This window comes from Camelus bactrianus, chromosome 3 (genome assembly GCF_048773025.1).
Source record: "Camelus bactrianus isolate YW-2024 breed Bactrian camel chromosome 3, ASM4877302v1, whole genome shotgun sequence".
In the NCBI taxonomy this organism is placed as follows: Eukaryota; Metazoa; Chordata; class Mammalia; order Artiodactyla; family Camelidae; genus Camelus; species Camelus bactrianus.
In genome coordinates, this window is record NC_133541.1 from 46500613 (window position 1) to 46520789 (window position 20177).

The 20177-nt window shown below is 39.0% G+C and overlaps 1 protein-coding gene across 15 annotated transcripts in view; it reads left to right on the top strand.

Moving 5' to 3' along the window:
- Positions 1–20177, top strand: part of MAST4 (microtubule associated serine/threonine kinase family member 4) — a 514312-nt gene that overhangs the window by 423219 nt on the left and 70916 nt on the right. For all 15 annotated transcript variants that reach the window (XM_074359140.1, XM_074359156.1, XM_074359144.1 and 12 more), the window contains one exon: positions 15596–15665. In XM_074359140.1, the coding sequence (XP_074215241.1) occupies positions 15596–15665 (70 nt within the window). The remainder of the gene's footprint in view (positions 1–15595; positions 15666–20177) is intronic.

Genomic DNA, 20177 nt, shown 5'->3' on the forward strand with positions numbered 1-20177 from the left:
TGTTCACGCTTCACACCGTGTTCCTGCTTTCCTGGGCACTGAGGACCAGACTCCAGTGTAGAAACCTCAAGCTGTCACGTAACTCAGTAATCCCGCTCCCGGAACCCTTTTAATTTTGACATCTAGTAACAACTGAGAAAGTACAAATGATATATGTACTAAACACTGGACCTCAGCTCTACCATGTATCTGCAGTGCTTCTTTGGGCAAATCACTCTCAAGATCTCCCCTCCTTATCTCTAAAATGGAAAAAATGGAACTGCCTCCTTGCAGCCTTATCTGATAGCTTAAATGTGATAGTATTTGCCATATTATAAAGTGCCATAGTGTAAGGTTTTAAGAGACTGTTGAAGTATTTTACCCAACTTGAATTCATAATGTAGTTAAAATGATAGGATAACATAGTGTGTAAATATTAAACAAGTTAGAACACAGGCTTGTTGGAGTCCCCGAGAGGGTTGCTGGCAGGGGAATGTGGCATCCTGGTGACTGTCTCTCCTGGGGCACATGAGTAGTAGTCTGTGATATCTTATTTTTGGCATACCAGCCTTTGGAGGTCCCTCAGTTGTGTACTTACTCTGGTTTAGAGCTGACTTGAGAAATGAATGGCATTTAAAAAAAAAAACACAGTCAAGTCCAGTGGATCAGAACCATCGCAGTTCCAGGGGAGCTGCCTCAGGTTTAGGGAGTGGGGATGATTTGGGAGTAGAGTTCACAGCCCCTTCTCCACCTTTGCTCCAGCCAGAGGAGATTACCTTTGTCACACTCTGGACTAGAGAGTAATCTTTTGCTTGAGTTAAGGATTTAGTGTGTACACATGAGCAAACACACACATTCAGGCTTGAAAACTATTCTAAGGACACTGAAACCCAGTGCAGCCAGGTGTTAAGGCTTCTTGGTGTCAGAGCCAGATCTGGAACCCTGCTTCCTGGTCACTGCCTCTTGCCCGCCTTCTAGCAGGGCTCTGGAATCTGGCCCTGGAAATGCCTTCTGGAGGGATTTGGGAAGACCTGGGTGAGCTTTGACTCACTCTCTCCTCCTGGGCCTGGCACAGTGTCTACATCAATGCTTTTCTTTTGCTTTTCTTTCTCTCTCTCTCTCTCTTTCTTTCTTTCTTTCTTTCTTTTTCTTTTTTGAGACTATTCTCTACCATATTTTTTTTTAATTGAAGTATAATCAGTTACAATATGTCAATTTCTGGTGTATAGCATAGTGTTTCAGTCATACATAAATGTTTTCATATTCTTTTTCATTATAGGTTACTGCAAGATATTGAATATAGTTCCTGTGCTATTCAGAAGAAATTTGTTCTCTATCAATTTTATATGTAGTAGTTAATATTTGCAAATCTCGAACTCCCAGTTTATCCCTTCCTACCCTCCTTTCCCCCTGGTAACCATAAGATTGTTTACTGTGTCTGCAAGTTTGTTTCTGTTTTGTAGATGAGTTCATTAGTGTCTTCTTTTTTCTTTCTTTCTTCTTCTTCTTCTTCTTTTTTTTTTTTTTTTTTTAACATTCCACATATGAGTGATATCATATGGTATTTTTCTTTCTTTTCTGGCTTACTTCACTTAGAATGATGATCTCCAGCTCCATCCATGTTGCTGCAAATGGCATTATTTTATTCTTTTTTATGGCTGAGTCATATTCACTGTTTTTCTTTCTTTGTGTTTCTTCTCTTCTACTCTGTCAAAGAAGTTGGTCCCCCACCTGAAGTGGAGGGGAGAGCTCATTTTTTTCCTGAAGGAAACACATGAGTTTATACGCATTTTATTGTTATCATGTATGGTGTGTTTGAAGGATAGAGAAAAATTCCAGATTATTTTCGGAATGCACTGTTGCTGTGATACATCAAAAGAGTAACCAGTAGTTAGGAGATGAGAAGGGTAATAGTGTACAAACAGCCCCCACGTGACTAAATCAGGCCAAGGAGGGCCAGCAGGAAATGGTACCTACCTAGTAAATGCGTGGGCTGATAGAGAAAAAAATTCCTACACATCTTTATGGAAACTGTGCATCCACTAATTACAGTGCTGCTGAATCTCCTGCTGACATCCCCCTCACGAGTGGAGATTCTCTGCTACAGGTGCACCAAAGGATTTCCTCCAAAGCATGCATATTCCACAGTGGTCCATTTATTAAGGTATCAGGTGTTGGTGAGCTAAAAACCAGCATTTGATTACATGGACTACGTTCACCTTTTTTCCTTAGCTATAAAGAAGTTATATTCCAGGTTAATTAAAGGTGGTCTGCTGTCAATCAAGTATGACCCTGTACAAGTCTCTTTACTTGGCTTTAATTTCTTTTTCTGTTAAAGGAGGAGGTTGGATTAGATATATTTTTTTCCTAATAATCTTTAAAAATATTTCTTCTAAGGCTATAACACCATATTTCTTGATTTTTTTGTTTGTTGGTTTGTTTTTGAAGGAGATTTTTTTCACCCTCTGTTTTCAAGATTAATTCATATTGATCTTGTGTTCTTCATTGGGGTCGTACTGTTAATATTCTAGGTGTTTGAAGAAAAATGATCTCTTAGCATCTAAAATATTAAGGAAAAGACTTGGGTGGGACAGCAAGTTGGACTTTACAGACCTAAGATGGAGGGAGGGAGACATGCCTGAATGACCCACAAGCACATTGTAGATAGGGTCACTGTTTCATTTCATCATCATCTGAAGATGGGTGTTCTGTTTGGACTTTTGATGGGGCAACTGGTGCTGTTCCTTGGACCTCCAGGCACACTTTGGAGGCTATCGCCTTTTTTATTAGTTGTAGCATTACATCCAAGTTTGTGGAAAGTATATCTATAAACTGGAACAATTAGACCTGAAAGCCTCCTTTTGCACATGGGGGAAGGTTCCGGAACTCTGTAGTAGTTACCAGAGTGACCAGCCATTAAAGGAATGAATTTAGTGTTGAAGGTTTTGAAAGAGGGAGAGAGAGAGTGAGTGAGTGAGGTGTGTGTGTGTGTGTGTGTGTGTGTGTGTGTGTGTGTGTGTGTGTGTGTGTGTGTTGTGTGTGTGTGATACTCAGGCAAGGAACATACCCCAGTTCAGTGTTAAGAGATGCAAATCATTTTAAATAGGTCAAAGGAAGGAAATGAAGCAAGTTCCTTAATTGGTAAAAAGCCTGCTTCCTTGTGGGATCAGTACTTTGGCTTAAGAATGGATACATTCTAGCATCCTTGAAATTGAAAGAAAAAAGAAATGTGACTTGGTTCACATTTATTTCTTTGGTGCCAGTATTTCAGTGGAACTCAGGAAATAGAGGTTTTCAGCTGATTACTAGTCATTTCATTTAACAGTTTTGATTTTCGAAAGAGAAAGGCCAAATGCAAATTCTTCTCCCTCCACGCGAGACCAATCAAAATAATGAAATACCAGGGGGTAGGGTGTAGCTTAAGTGGTAGAGTGCATGCTTAGCATGCATGAGGTCCTGGGTTCAATCCCCAGTACCTCTCTAAAAATAAATAAACCTAATTACCTCCCCTCCCCCACCAAAATAAAATAATTAAACAATACAATAATAAATAAAATAAAAAGGAAATATTAAAAAATAATGAAAAATCAGTCTTCACCTGATTTGCAAATATTAAAAAGCATACATGGTAATAATTATTTTCTGGTGAGATGGGTATTCTCAGTACATGAATGTAAATTTAGAGTCTTTTTAGAAAGCAGAGTGATACGTCGAAAACCCTAGAAATAGTTCATATCACTTGACCTATTTGCTCTTCATGAAATATAGCTTAAGGAAATAATCAGAAAACTACTCAGAAATTCATATATCAGGATGTTAATTGCAGCATTATTTATAAGAGCACCAAAATAGAAATGGCCTAAACACTGAATAGAAGAATGATGCTTAAATTGTAGTCTGTCTGTGTAATGTTTAATCTGTAGCCGTTAAAAAATCACATTTTAAAAAATATTTAATGGCATAAAGGAAAACTATAATCGCAACCTAATTATAAAGAGCAGGATACAAGAACTGAATATGGTTTACGACCCTATTTAAAAGTATTTTTGTATATACATGTACACACTGTCAAAAAATAGACCAAAGAAAAACACCGTGACATTATTTTAGCAGGATTACCAATTTCATTTTTATAACTTAAGGTATTTTGCAGTCCTCAACCTTGAGCCCATGTTAGCTTTAGAATTAAGTTTTTTAAAGTTATTTTAAAAGCAGTTCCTTTTCTATGGATTCTAAATGTTTCACCAGCAAAATCCTGTGTGCATATTACTCCCACCCTCACCATCTGCCTCCAGTTTAAAGCAGTTAAATGGTTTTATGTTTAGCATTTTCCAGTATTAGTAGTACTACTGGAGTTATCCCCTCAGTCTAATTTATCCTTAGTCAGCCCCATGGGGGTGATGGGCACATGCTGCTACCTTCTACGTGACGTCACCTAGAAAAGCATGTGTCTGCTGGAGGGCAGTGTCAGATCTGGGTGAAGACTGGAGTGTTTTTATGACATACATTGCTGAATAAAAATGTCTTTTTCCTTTCTTTTGGTCTGAGTTAATTGCTGTTGGAAAACATGATGAAACCAGGTAGCAGAACTTCTTCCTATATTAGAAAAAAAGGATGTTGTTAATTGAAAATATGTAAGTAAAATTGTTCTGTGCTAAGGTTCAAAAATGAGATATTCTGCCCTATAGAAGAAACATTTTATTTACTGTAGCTTCGTAGCAGACAGTGTCAAAGCTGGCCCCTCACTTAGGCGTTACTTCCTTCATTTTCCACCTCATAGAGCATGTTTTTAACATTGGGTTTTAAATTATTCTATGAAATTAAGAGCTTTTATAACATTTGAAATTTCTTATTGTTATAACTTGATGACATTAATAACCAAATGTAGATGTTGTCTTTATTTAATGTCTTGGTAAAACAAAGCCAAAGAGTCCTACTGCAGTACCCTTGGGAAACTAGTTCTGGTCCAACACTGGCCAAGATTCACTGATGGTGTAGTTGGGCATGACACCACTCCTAACCTGCTGCTCCACTAAAACCAGGGTCTCCTGGAGGTCACATGCCTTGATTGCTTTATTAGACAATGTGAGCTTACTCAGTGTGAACACCTTGCAGTATGTGATATCAGAACTGTTCCCTACTTCTTGACTATTTCTCTTCCCTGGCTTCCTATGATACGTCCTTCTGTGTTTCCATCCTTCTTGTCGGCTGGCGCCTTTCTGTTTCCCCATCCATTTTAACTCTTGGGATCCCTTGGGTTGCATCCTTTGTCACCCTTTTACTTATGACAGGCACTTCTTGACCAAGGTCATCTGCTGTCACGCATGTGCTAATTTTTCCCTACAGTTTTATCTTGGGTTTTTCTCCATCAGAATGTGTCTCACCAGCATCTTAAACCCAACTGTTATTCAATACCAAGTTTCTTATCACCAGTTCTGTTTAATCTCAGTTACTGGCAACATCATCCATGTGGTCACCCAAGCTAGCAACCTCGGCATCATTTTTTGTTAAACCCTTCCTGCTAAGCCTTCCTCTGAAATGGGTTTTATACCTGGCTCCTCTCCCAAGCCAGTGGCTCAGGGCTTTTGCAGTAGAATGAGAACTGGGCTCCATCTTGCTGCATCCTCTCACTGCCTTGCAAATCTGTTTTCTACATGAAAGCCGTTGTTTTTTAAGACATGAACTTAATCATGTCTTTTATCTAAAGAAATATATCCCATGATTTGTCATGACATACACCAGAGTGGTGGATGTCTCCAAGTGTGATCCAAGGACCCGGAGCACCAGGAGACTAGTTAGAAATACAAACTCTCAGGCTCTACCCAATCCTCACTAATTAAGTAACTGCAGGGGCAGTGCCCAGTAATCTGTGGTCTAATAAATCCTTGAGGTGATTCTGATGCACTCTACAGTTGAAGAATTACTGCACTGTAGGTCCCAAAGCCTTGCTGCACACTTGAATCACCTGTGGAGCTTAAAAAATACCCAGGTCCCAGACCAATTAAGTCGGAAACTTCCTGTGTCTGAACTGGCATCAGTATATATCTTTTTAAAAGCTCCCCAGGGTATTTTGATACATACTAAGGTTAGAGAACAACTTAATCTATAAAATTCACTTTCTCCAGTAGAATCTAAATTAGTGTTTCTCAAACTTGAGTGCACTTTGGAATCACCTGGGAAGCTTTAACAATGACTGATCCTGCCCGCACCCCAATCCCCATTCTGATTTAATTGGACTGAAGTGTGACTTGCTCGTTGGGGTTTTTTTTTTTTTAAGTTCCCTCAGCTATTTGAATATGAAGCCAAGGTTAAGAATGACTGTTCTAAAGACAGGATCCTGAAACTCTAGTATGCCCAGGAATCACCTGGGGTACTTGACAAAAACAGGAGGGAAGAGTCACCTGGAGTACTGCCCTAAAGGACACTTTCAACTGGCCTTCAGATTTTCCAGCTTGATCTTCATTCATTCTCTGTGTGCCCCATCATTTACTCCCTTGCTCAAATTTCCTACAATTCCCTGTCTCTGCATCAAATTACTTGGCTTTCCTTAAATGTACCTTACTTAAATCATTGGGAAAATGTAGATTATTAAAGCCAATGAATGGTCTTGAATCAACTGATTAGCCACTTGGAAAAGAAATAAACTGGACTGCTGTATCTCACTCCTTATACCAAATAAATCCCATGTAGATAAAGAAAAGCGTTTTTAATTAAAAAAAGAAAGAAATTGTAAAAGTACTAGAAGAAACTATGGTTGCATTTATAAAATAATTTGAGAGTGGGGAAAGCCTTTCCAAACAAGGTACAAAACCTAAAAGCCATAAAGAAAAATGGTTGATAAATTAGGTGAAATAAAAATTTCTCAACAGAAGAGTTACGGGCAGCAGTAAAAGATAAGCACAAATGGGAGAAACATCTTCACTGTATTGGCAGAAGTGCCTCAATATACAAAAAAAAAAAATCCAAAAACAAAACAGCAAATCATTTTTTAAGATGACTAATAGAACAACTCAGAGGAGCAAAGTAAGGATTAGGTACTTTGCACAAAAAGAAACATGAATGCTAAGTTAACATATTAAAAGATTCTCAGCTTCACTTATAACCTAAAGAGATGCATATGAAAATAAAGTGATGGGACCAAAATCTGAAAAAAAAAAAAAATCAGCATTGGCAGGATTGAGGAGAGATGGTGTCCTATATGCCATGAGTGAGAGTGCACATTAGGGCAGTTTCTGTGGAGAATAATTGAGCTATATGCACCAAAGTGAAAAATGAATCCACTTTGGGGCTCAGTAGTTCTGCTTCTAGGTATTGGATATAATCATCTAAGGATTCAGAAGATTTTCATTGAATCATCAAAACAGTGAAATCAATCTAAAGACCCATTAATAGAAGATTAAATTATGGTACCAGATACACTGGAAATTCATTCAATGCTGGAGATGATGACAGGGCTGATACAGAAAGTTGATCTTTCTATATCTATAGAATATTAATCAAAAAACAAGTATAGAATATATAAGCAGTTATCTCTTGAATAGTCGTGGGGGTTAGGCGCACTGACCCCCTGTGTGGTTGAAAATCTGCATATAACTTGGAGTGGCCTTCACATAATTACCATTTTTTGTTGTGTGTAGTAATAACATTTATGATTTACTCTTTTAATGTCTTTCAAGTACATAATACAGTACTGTTAATTATAGTCACCATACTGTACCTTAAATCCCAGCAGTTATTCATCTTACAGCTAGAAATTCATACCCTTTGACCAGCATCACTTGATTTCCCACAGCCCCTGGCAACAACCATTCTACCCTGTATTTCTATGAGCTTGAGATGTCTAGACTCCACATGTAAGTGAGAACCTACAGTCTTTGTCTTTCTCCACCTGACTTATTTTACTTAGTATAATGCCCTCCAGGTCCATCCGTATTATTGCAGTAGGCAGGATCTCCCTTTTTATGATTGAGTAATACTCCATTCCTCCCAAGTGATTCTCTTGTTCAACGCAGATTGAGAACTGTTTACTGACCTAAGGGCATGGAAGAGGGGCATGAGAAAAATAGAAAGCAAGACTCTCGGTGCCAGGGAATTTCCAAGATCTCGTACTGTATGGTTCGGGGGAAATGAAAGTCAGAATTCTGATTCATTAGACACTTGGTATATTACATATTATTTTATGGTGAAGCAAGAGAATTAAATGTCTTTGATTCTTTTAGATCTCAGTGTATTTCTGAGTTTGAAAACGATCAAGTAACTATTAAAAAAAATACATACACGTATTTTGCTTCTGTCAGATGGAGTTCCTGTGTAACAGAAGCCAAAGGAACATTTAGCAGTTGTTAAGTTGGACCATCTTAAATTTAGTATTTATATTTTTAAGCAGAACTGAAAGGAAGAGGTTTATAATAGAAATTACATTTAGATTACATTTAGCAAGTTGTATGAATGTGCAGCATTTCACTTAAACACTTCCTTTTTGACTAGAAATTACTCAGCAATTGAAGCAAACAATCTGAGAAGAACCAATTTCCTGATATCATCCACCCCCTTTTAGGTAAAAATGGAAATTCTTTATATCTCATTATGTTATGGAATTGAAATCCCTTCATGTAAGTTAGAAAAAAATATGCACACCTTAGGTTATATTCTTTAATTCAGTCTTTTATCCACATTCAGAGACTAATTAATTATCTAAGATTAATAGAATACATCAAATTTCATAAAATTGCATGAAACTTCAGAATATCTGTTATAGTAGCTGTGTTCTTACCTCCCCTTCCTTGACCTTACAGACGATCCTCAGTAACTTTAAACAAAAGCTAAAAGTAATTTCTTCTCTATTGCTGCAAAGATGAATTACTATAGGTGGGTGGAAAACATACAACTAAAAATCAACTTTCTTCATCACTCTTGACATTCACCAGTCTTTACTCGGGATCACCTTGAGATGTGACATCAATTCAGAGTAATAAGGAAGGGTCAAAGAAAAGCTAAAACATTCTCGAGAACCCATTATAACACATCTCCAAGGAATTCGTGTCAATGCCACAGCATTTCAAACACACTACACAAATTCCAGAGGAATGCGCCATGAAATGGAGACAGAGGCATCCGTGATAGTCTTATGACATAGAAATTGACCTGTTACTGGATCTCTCTTTCACTCCCTACGTGTTTTCTACCCTATAAGCTCATCAGTCATTCCTTGGAAAGTAGGACATGTTCATTTGTTCAGAGTCTATTTTAAACACAGTACATTCTCTGGGTCTTATCGTCATTGAGAGTTTGTTTTTTACTGAGTAATTTTGATACATTTAAGGGCTTTCGTTTAAGAAAATGTCTTTTTTGTGTGAATAAGGATCCAGAATTGGTCTCACATCTTGTGAATCTAGAGTTGGTGATGTACCAATCTGCTTCTGTCAGTAGACTTTTAGCTCTTTTGGGTCTTGTTCACCTGATATTTAATCTGTTTTAGCTAACAGGTAGCTCAACGCACTGTACCTAAAAAGAACTTAATGAGTAGTTGTTAAATTAGAAAAAAAACACATTTCTAGTTTACTGTGTAACAAGGGCTAGGTTAGGCACTGAGAAGTCAAAATACACTTTTTGTATGTCTGCACATGTAACCAGAGTTTATCCCTCACCATCATTGCATTTAGAATTATAAGTTAGTGAGAGGAAAAAAGACATGAAGTACAGTATACATGGCATTACATTTCATTCAGCTTTACCTACGGTGACAGGACATAGAATAATTGAAGTTATCATTACCCAAACTTCAGTGGTGAGCCTACAGAATTTTCCTCTCTGCAGACCTTTAACTAGCACTGTTATCTCATTTGGGTATCTCAAACAGATCAGGGCTATTAAATCTACTAGGCATTAAATAATGTGAGCTGGAAAAATGTTATTTGCTCTCAAGTGCAATTGAAAAAAAACTGTAACAGAAGTTTTAAATGTTTAATTGTAATATAAATGCTACATATGAGAACTGCGTAAGTATAACATTGTTATATGCAATTGCAGACAGTGTGGAGCATTAGAACATCTTCATATATTTTAAATTATTTGCGGTGCTGCTTCCATAAAGAAAAGTTCATAAATCTTTTGCAGGTTTTCAAGGTTATTTTACATTTTTTAATTGCAGTATAGTTGATTTACAATGTTGTGTTTCAGCTGTACAGCATAGTGGTTTGTCTTTTTGTTTGTTTGTTTGTTTGTTTGCTTGTTTATTTATTTTTGCAGATCACGTTCCATTATAGGTTATTACAAGATATTGGTATAATTGTCTGTGCCATACAGTAAATCCTTGTTGTTTATCTATGTTCTTTCTAGCAGTTTGTACCTATTAATCCCATACCCCTATTTTGTCCCTCCTTCCCTCCTGCTCCCCTTTGGTAACCATAAGTTTGTTTTCTGTATCTGTGAGTCTGTTTCTGTTTTGTTTATAGATTCATTTGTATTATTTTTTCGATTCCACATGTAAGTGATACATATACTTATAAGTATTTGTCTTTCTCTGTTTTCTTTCACTAAGCATAACACCCTCCAGCCATGTTGTTGCCAATGGCAGTATTTTGCTCTTTTTTATGGCTGAGTAATATTCTATTGTGTATCTATACCACATCTTCTTAAACCAGTTGTCTGTTGATGGGTGCTTGGATTGCTTCCACGTCTTGGCTCTTATGAATTGCTTCTCACACTCCCAAGCCCTGCCCCCCCTCATTCTTCCCCGTCTCAGTTAGAGCCACCATCCATCCACTTGCTTAGTCCTAAAATCTGGACTTATTTCCTCTTATTTCCTCTCTTTCCCCCATCATTCCACTCAGTCCAGCTTTTCAGTAAACTCTGGTGGCTGTACTGCCAGAACACACCTGAGATCTACTCCCATCCTGTCCCGACCACCATCATCTCTTACCCTGTCTATGCTGGTAGCCTCCTAACTGGTCTCCCTGCTTCATTCATGCCTGCTTGGATCCCACTGGTCACAGAACAGCTAGAGGGTTCTTTCTAACATGTAAACCAAATCACACCATTCCCCTCTCTTAGTGGAGGACTGATAAATATTTGTTGAATGAGTCAGTCAGCTGACAGTGACTTGTGGTGCTGGCTGGAGAAGCATCAACATGGCAGAGATGGGGAAACCAAAAGAGGTTCAGAGAGGCCAGACTTTAAGAAGGCCTTGGTCTATTGCATGGAATTCTCTCTTCACTTGAAAACCCAGGCCTAAAAGTCTACTTCTATTTATTGGTGCTATGAACACTTGCCAACTCACCCGGAGAGCATGCCACTGAAGACCAATCAAGGTTTTTCTCTGTCAACTTAAAGTCTAAACAGCTGCCCATGTTTAATGAATATTCCGCAGTTAGATCTGGAGAGGGGCCAGTTTCTGAGATAGCTAAGCAAAAGAATTTCTAACTCTCTTCTTGCATCAGCTGGTTCTGGTAGCATAGACTGAAAATGCTCAGGTGAATTTGAATTGTTATTTTTCCAAGTTCCCTTAGCTTGAGGTCCCTGCATAACTCTTTCATGGTCCCTTTTATCTGCTAGCACTCGTCTTGTAAGGGGTCCTAGGTTTGGTCCTGTGAAGTTTGGTCTTCAGGTTTTTAAGCAGTGTCACTTCGTTGTTGTGAATCTCCTGTGGAGTGATAAGAAACACTGCTGCTGATTGTTATGGTGTAAAACGTCACAACTCATTTAAGCCGATCATCAAGTAATAACAACAAGGATTCAAGTAGGGGCTTCCTCTTTGATCCACCAGGAATTTCAAATGGCAATCATCATTAATTCTTGGATTCTCTCAGTCCGGTTAGGAAATCATGGCAACCAGCAGCTCTCATTTTGTGAACAGACAGCTATTAAGAGCACATTAATAATCTATAGTGGGTATAGCATATGCCTTTGAAAAAGATTTGCAGCTTGTTTCTCTGTGGTAAAGACACACAACTTCTTCAGGCTAATTACAAAGCAATTAAACAATTTAATTAATCTGGAAATCACTTTCTTAAGAATAACTGCCTCTACAATGAGGCACCCTGTGTAGCTCCGTTAGGTAAAGTACTGTTTTGATGTACTGCCTGCGTATTAGCCATGCTAGTTCCCCCTGGGGATCGTGGAGTTAATTACCTATCCAATATCTGACCGCCATGAAGGTTTCCTTCACCAGGTCAGAAGCAGCAGTCTATAAAGTGTCCTCACACTCAGACATCCAAGAGCCAGCAAGTCCCTGGGAGCGGCAGGATTGGAGTTATCAGCAAGTGCTGCACATATGGGCAGAGAATTAACTGGCACCAGTTTTCATTGGAGAGTCTCCCAGGTATTGCTTTGCAGATGGGTGGATGAATTCAGAGAGCAGTGCTGTGAGGAGTGAAGGTCAAGTCTAGGACTCTGCTTTCAATCTGTCTTGCTTTCTCATCCTGGGGAAGTGCTGTGCATCCCCAAGTTAAGAACATATAAAGTGTGCTTTATAATTCTATCTGTTCTAAGCTAGTGTTGTTTTGTGTAACAAAATAGTGCCCCCAAGTCTTCAGAGACAACATAGAAATCAATTTTTATTTCAAATAAGAACAAAGACTTCAAAGATTGACTTCTGCCTATCTAGTCTGCTAATCTTGTCATTTCTCCCTAAGGAAACAATGAGGACTTTTCTGTAACAAATGACACAAAAGTCTATAGAATACTTATCCACTCTCTTCCTCTACTATTACTACCACCCTACTTCTCCCTAAAAGTTCCTTCTTAATTGGGCAGTCATTCTCCCAGACTGCTCACATTGGAAGCGTCAGTCACTTTGAGTTTGTAATCTTTTTTTCTCTCAGTCCTAATTGACACCAGTTACACCTGCTCACCAGCATATCCTTCCTATGGGCTTTCCACACCCTACTCTGGCCCCTCCTCCTTGGCAACGCCTCTGTCCACTCAGCATACTCATGCCAGGCTCACATCTCTAGCGTCCCTCTCTTGGGTCCAAACATCTGTTAAGGCCCTTCTCTAGGTGGTACCAGTACACGTAGCTCACAGCTCATTGGCTTTACCAGTCTGAATCCCCTGCTTCTAGAGAGCCTACTGCGTTGTCCTCCTGCGTTTGTTAATTTTCTCCCCTCCCTGAAGTCCTTCCATTTCCTCTCTTATCTCCAGCTTGCTGAACTGCCCTCAAATTAAGCTATAGTCCATTGTCTTCAAGGAATTACCAGGTATTCTAGCTCTAGCCACCCTCATTTCCTCCAGCATCCCACCATGCCTAGGAGCCTTTGTGATAACATGGGGTGTGTGTACTTGCATTTCACCTAGCTCTTCAGTCTGATGAGAACAAGAAAAAAGAGCTGTGATTGGTGAGATAATAGAGCAGCTCTATAGTCTTGAAGCTGGGGGAGTTTGGCCTTGGTTTTCTAGCAGTGCAGGAGCAGAGAAGAAAGCGAGGAACATCCTCAATGAATGGGCCTGGAAAAGCAGCATAGGATGGGAAGGCCAAACCTGAGGATGAGAAATGGTTAATGGTAGCCTTTTTTTTTTTTGTAAGAGTAGAGTTAAATTAACCTACTTCTCTAGCTCTAGCTCTAGCTCTAGCTCTACTCATGCATCCTCAAAGTGATGGGTCTCCACATATATTATAGGATGTTACATGGCTTCCTGGGGGACCACTCCTTCAAAATCTCTAAAAGTGGAAAGATCTTTAAGACAATTCCTTGTTTCTCCCTCCTTCAGATTGTTAAAAATATGTAATAAGCTCTGTCTAGTTGTTCTAGTTGATCTCATAGAATCTCCTGTTCTCTTTACGAAGAACACAGGGCTGAGAATTTGGTGCCAAGTTTCACTGGCCATGTTACTGATTCTCAGTGAATAGGGCAGCAGGGATTGTTCTCACAATGCCTTGGCTTCAGTTGTTTTGTTTCTCCTCATAATTTACTGGTAGTTTGCTCTATATGGGGTGCGAGCAAAGTGAACGTCTTTTTTCCAAATAAAAAACAAAATCGACAGGGAGATTTCTGGCATTTGATTTGTTTCCTTTTAGGAAGCAAGATTTCCAGCCATCTTGAAGTTATCATGACCTTTTAAGGAATATGTAGAGTGATGTACAAACTAAACTGGGAGGAGGGGAGGGGGAATGACGGCTGTTGAGAGAGGTTGAAAGAACTTAATTTACTGTGCAGATAAATGCACAGAAAGAGTCCTGGATTACTGGCTGGCAAAAGCAGAATCTATTTCTCCAGGGGCCCAAGGAACAGCAGATGCAAAGGCATGATAAATTTCATTGCAGCAGGAAGAAAAGGCTTCTTGAGTCTCTCTCCATAAAGAAATGGGCTTCTCAGCGCTTCCCAGTTAAATGGCTTTAATTGTGCTGTCATAAACCTAGTGGCATCTGTTGAAGACATCACTATAAAATCTGAAACTTTAAGTTAATTGAAAAAATTTCATTAGAGGTGTAGCCAGTCCTGAAGTCCTCGAGGTAACACTGAAATGATCCACTGTAATGTGTTAGTCTATTCTTTTTGGCACACAGGTAATAAATGGTTTACCTTTACAGCTAGGCGCTGACTCCAAGGTGCCATCTTGTATTCCTTATGCCTAATTACAATTGTCATTTCCGGCGTGAAATCAGTAACGTGGCACCTGGCTTGCTGTTAAGGATTAAACATGTCTCCTTGATTTGTTTTCTATGTTTGGAGAACAGAGAGGATTAGTTTGCAGCCTTTCCTCACCTCCTTATTTGCACCAGCTACAGTCCCAGTCGGCCCTCCGGCAACTCTGCCAATGTGATTAAACACACAGAGGGAAGCAGGGTGCTCTGGAGTGCCCTGAACCCCCCTTCCTGCTGCCTGCCACGCTTTTTCAGTCATCAGCTGCAGGTTGTGTGGTCTGATGATGCAGGTAGCAAGTCCCCCCAGGAGCTGCCCCCTTACAGTGAGCAACCCCACGCTCCACCCGCCTCGGGAGGACTCGGAGAGGACCCCCTCTGCCAGCCTCTCCGTGGCTGTGGCTTACAAAGGCCTCCTGGCTAGTCATCACCCAGCTGCTCAGGAGCAGAGGGACTGCTGAAGAAAATATTGGTAAGGGCTGGTCCTGCTGGGCCATTTGAGGAATAGGTCTCAACTGCTGGTTTCTCCCCAGTATTTTATGACTAGTTCTGACATTTCAGCCTTTCCAGAAATGTACTTGGGAATACGACGATTTACTTTTGAAAACTCGGACTTTTATTTGGTTTCTGTAAATAAAAAAGACAGAGACTACCTCCCTCAAATAGAAAGCGCCACCTTCCGAGTTGAAGCTTACACTTCCTCATCCTCCTGCTGCTGGAGATGCTAACATCTGAAGAGCAGGAACCAAGACAGTTGCATAGTCATTATTCTGGGGGCCGGAATATTTAGATTACTGAATATACGGGCGACTGCCGGCTGGTATAGGTGTGTCTATTCATGTATTACACGCTTGGGAAGCTGTGCTGGAATCAAGCTGACCCCCTGTCTCTGCTCCAAGGAGAACAAAAACGTGTTGACGAGATGGACATTTTATGAAGGTGTACAGAAATTTATTACTAAAGGGAAGAAGATTATGGATGTAGATAATGATACAAAAATAAAATCATGGTGAAAAATTTTTTTCTTTCTCTCTACAGGAAATAGCCCTCAAGATAGTCCGAGAAATTTCTCCCCCAGTGCCTCTGCCCATTTTTCATTTGCACGGAGGTAAGGACTTGTTGTGAACACAGGAATGAGTGTCAGGTAGAGAATCCCACCCCTCCCCCTGCTGCGTTCCCCCCCTCCCCTCACTTCCCCCACTCCTTCTGCTCCGCTCTCTCCCCGACACCCCTGCCTTCTGCCTTGCCAGGCCCTGTTCATTATCTTATAGGGCCCTCTCTGAAGCTCCCGGGCCCAAGGTCTCATTAAGGCACTGCAGAACTTTGTACTATTGCTTTAACAGTCTTAATAATGATTTATGCCTCCTCTTAGAGTTGTATGTGCCTCTCTTGGTCCTTCCCTAGATGGTGGGCTCCCACTGAGGGCAGGAAAAGCCTATTCCCCTCTTTTCTCCCACCCCTAGTACAGTGTCTTGTATCTGCTTTTGGTGCGCAACGAATTTTGACTGAATTATCTGAGCTTATATTATAAAGACTTGATTCATCTTTGTGTGCAACTGTTGTTGTTGTTGAAATACTTTTTGTTTTAATGAGCTTCCTTGGGATCACAAGGTATAAACTCTAAGATGCTCCTTTACTTGAGATCATCAAGCCAGCAATTTAGTCGGCTCCTTGAGATGATGCCATGAGGATGTTTTATGTTCTCTCTTCCTATCTTAGTTTGATTTGGACACCAAATAGCAAAGCAGCTGATCTCATATCTGAGTCAGTGAGTCATGAGAAAGTGTTGTTGCTCAGAAAACAGTGGGCCTGTGATCCAATTGCAAACCTTTTCAGTTCTGGATTGTCCGCTGTGATTTTTCCAAGTCGGAGGAGCCTACACAGCCACTTCTGTATTCTGCATGTGGGATTAGTGTACTTCACCCTGTCGGATTCCCATCTTCACCTTCCTGGGTACCATCATCCCTCTCACACACGTATACGCTGCCGCTTCCACCCAGGAAGAGCACACAGAAAATGAAATTGCCCCTTCAGCTGGGTTTCTGAATACTTGGGCTGGGTTCATTTTATGGTCTAAATGCCCTAGATATTTGCTAAATTTTCTTCAAAGACCTAATCATACCTTGAAGTGAAGGAAAGTAGCATTTAATTAAGACACATAGACAAGTTAAAAAAAATAGATGCAACACGTGAATAACAAGCAAAACCTGCATTGTCTTCATTGCCATTTGTCAGCACGTAATACCTTTTAGATGACTAAATCCAGAGAAAAGGCTCCATTTGCAGCATTTTCTGAATCTTCTAAAATGAAGTTTGTCTTGTAAACATCACACATTCCCCACCTACGTGTACCTCCACCGTGGGGCAGACACAAGAGTACTTAACATGTGATCTCCAAGGAACTTCCTGAGACCCACATCCTGATTTTCCCTAACTCTGACTTTTGTTCTTTTAGTCCTAACTTTAAGCACTGCAAAGAGAATGTGACTATTAACTGGTCCCACAAAGCCTGTATTTGTTTGCCCGATTAATATTAATTTATGATGGTGCTATTATTCTAAGTAAAAAGGGAAATCTTATAAAAGTTGGTTAAAAAAACACTATTGTCTTTAAAATACATATCTTTTAAAAAAGGGGAATTAATTACTTTGAGTAGTAAGAAATTGCAAATCTCATTACAGCCTGTACTTAAATATGACAGAAATCATAGTCTTTTAATCCTGCCAGATTTATAAAAATGAAGAGAATCTAATAATTAAGTGGCTAACTGGAGGACAGGTGAATCTGGTTTCTTTGCTGTAAAAAAAAATATATATATATATATACAAACCTCCAGGCATGTTAATTTTTGACAAATAAACCATACTGTAACAAGATTACCACAGGAGACCTCTGGTTCATTTTGCAGGAATTTCCAGTTGGAACTCCCTCCACACTCTTCAGAAAGTATTAATTTAGATTAGGACCTGAGTGATCATCTTTTTAAACTTTTACTCCAGTAAACAGAGCACTGTGTTTGCTGTGAAAACTCAAATTGGCTTATTTTTATTTAATATCTGGGGTCTTTCTCGTCCATTTGAAAGTTGATTTTTCATTCAGAGAACGTGGAAATTCCACTCGTGAGTCTCCATTCTCTACCATTGGGCATGCATTTCTGAGCCCTTAGGAAGTTATGCCATTTTGAGAATCCTACATTTTATTATTTTGTATATTCAGTCCAACAAGAGAGGAGAGATTGCCCTAAAAATTATTTTGGGGTAAAGAGATACAGTTCAAACTGATTAACCTTTTCTGATCTTACTCGTAACCTGTGATAATTTTCCGCCAGTCGACATCCCTGTAATGTACTAGCTGAATTTCAGACTGGTAAATAGGATGACACACACTTGCTTTCCATATTATCTCATACATATTTAAGAGTAAAATTATCGAGTTAATTTTTCAGTATTGAGTTAAAATAGGGTGAAAATGAGCATCATAGTGTAGTAGATTTTGTCTGGGGCAAGGAAACATTTTTGTTTTGCTAATAACTGTGCTACTGGTCTACAATTAATATCTGATCATGAAGTTACTTAATGTTTTATTCCTTGGTGGTAAGAGGGAGGTAATGACATTGTTCTGCCTTCCCCAGAAGTTGTAATGTTCTACATGTTAGAAGTTGCTTTGACTTTCCTTAAAAATACAGAAAGAATCTTGAATAAATGCTATGGGTGGCTCCTAGCTGCCCACTTGTTATTTATCAGGTTAAATCTCAGAACATATTTCCACAAACAAACTACTGGAACAGACTTGCCTGCTGAGTTCAGGTCATGAGACTCTTGTTGAGCACAGGTGGGCAGAGTTACTCTGGTTACATTATATTGGCATAGTTCAGCTTGTTCCAGTATCAACTAGACCATAAAATGTATCACGCCAGATGACTGTAACAATTACACAAATAAAGAAATATGCTTCCTCTTCATACAGTTATAACAGCCAGTTGATATTGGGACCTTTTCATTCTTCCTGTGTTGTGCACCGTATTAATCTAATTTTTTTATAATTAGTGTTGAAGTCGTGTGGTTGTTGTTTTTTCTTTTTCTTTTCTTTTTTCTTCTTGCCAGTCTCTTTGCATCCTATGCTCTCATCAGATGTTCTTCCTTTCTTATTTTTCCATTTAGTGTAACATTGAGATTTCTACTCACAAAGAAAACTCTTTTCCAAAAAGCCTTGTTGCTTTAGCGAGAATATAGTCTTGTTTTCATATGACATTTTACTGGCAGCTACTGCAAAGAAAAGACAACATTGTTAGTAGGATCCAAACTGTACTTGTGTGGTAGCTTTCTTCAAAAAAGGGCTTGCTCTCTCTTAAGTACTGTTATATAGCATATATAGTAACTTGTGATGTGCGGTTGTCATGGTAATGCAAATGCGGTGGTCCGTTGTGCTCCATTTGAGTAGATAGACACGGACAACGTAGGGAACTTTATGAGACATAAATTATTTCTGGTCTGTGGCAGCACAGAGTACCAAGCACATTCTTGTTTAAATATCTTTCTAGCTGTGTGTTTTCGCAAATGTAATTTATGCTTCAGAACTAATAAGATCATGTCTCCTCTTGGAGTTGTTCATTCATTTGAAATATGTTCATTGATACCTGAGGGAAAAGGGAGTTAATCACAAAGCAAAATCATGGTGGGGGAAATTGTGTCCCTCACTCTTTCCAGAGACTAGTTTCTGATAATTGTTATTAAATGGACTGAATAATTCTTTGACAGTCATATACTTTTTTCTTAAAAATTGGAGGTGTTTAAAATAGGAAGTGCAGGCATGGGTTCTTAAGTCTTTAATAATTAGCCAGATAAAAATAGGACCAACCTGTGACCATTTAACTGATGGTCGGAAGTCTGTGTAAGCATGTGATTAGAATTATTTTCTTCTTAAATATTTTAATATTTTCAGTTGTCTAATATTATTTTTGAAGAACATGTGATTTATTTCTTCTCATCCCTCTTATCTGGTATATTTACAAAAATCTTATTTTGCTTGCTTTTCCCACAAGCATATTTGATTCAATTGTATTCCAATGATGGTTACAGAAATGACAGGTAAATTGTACTAAAATCTTAACATTGTAGTACTTCTGTGATTTGTCCAGCTGAATTTCTCCATTTTCTCTTTGTGGACCATTTACATTTATTGGAGGCAACACCCATGGTGGCCTTTGATTGTATTCTCCTTTGCCTATAATGTAGGCTGAAATGTCAGTTTTTTACATAAACATCTAACTGTGACATTTCTCAAATTCAAATCGAATGCACATGAATTCCCTCACTTCTACTTACTGTGAATGTGTCTATGGTAAATTTGGTCCACTCTTCTCTCTCTCTGGGTAAATTAATACAATTGTGAATTACAAAAAGTCTACATATGATACTCCATCTAGGAATGCGGTATAGCTCTTTATAAGGGTATGTTTTTCCTGTTTTCTCCTTGGCAAATGTGTGTGTAGTTGTTTTCACAATGTTATGTGATTTTGAAGGCACCGTCTTGCTCAAAATTGCTAATAAAGTGATAGTTTGGAGATAAAAACCACACTCTGTGACAGCTTTGCCTCTGTGACTGGAGCAGGCAGCTCCTC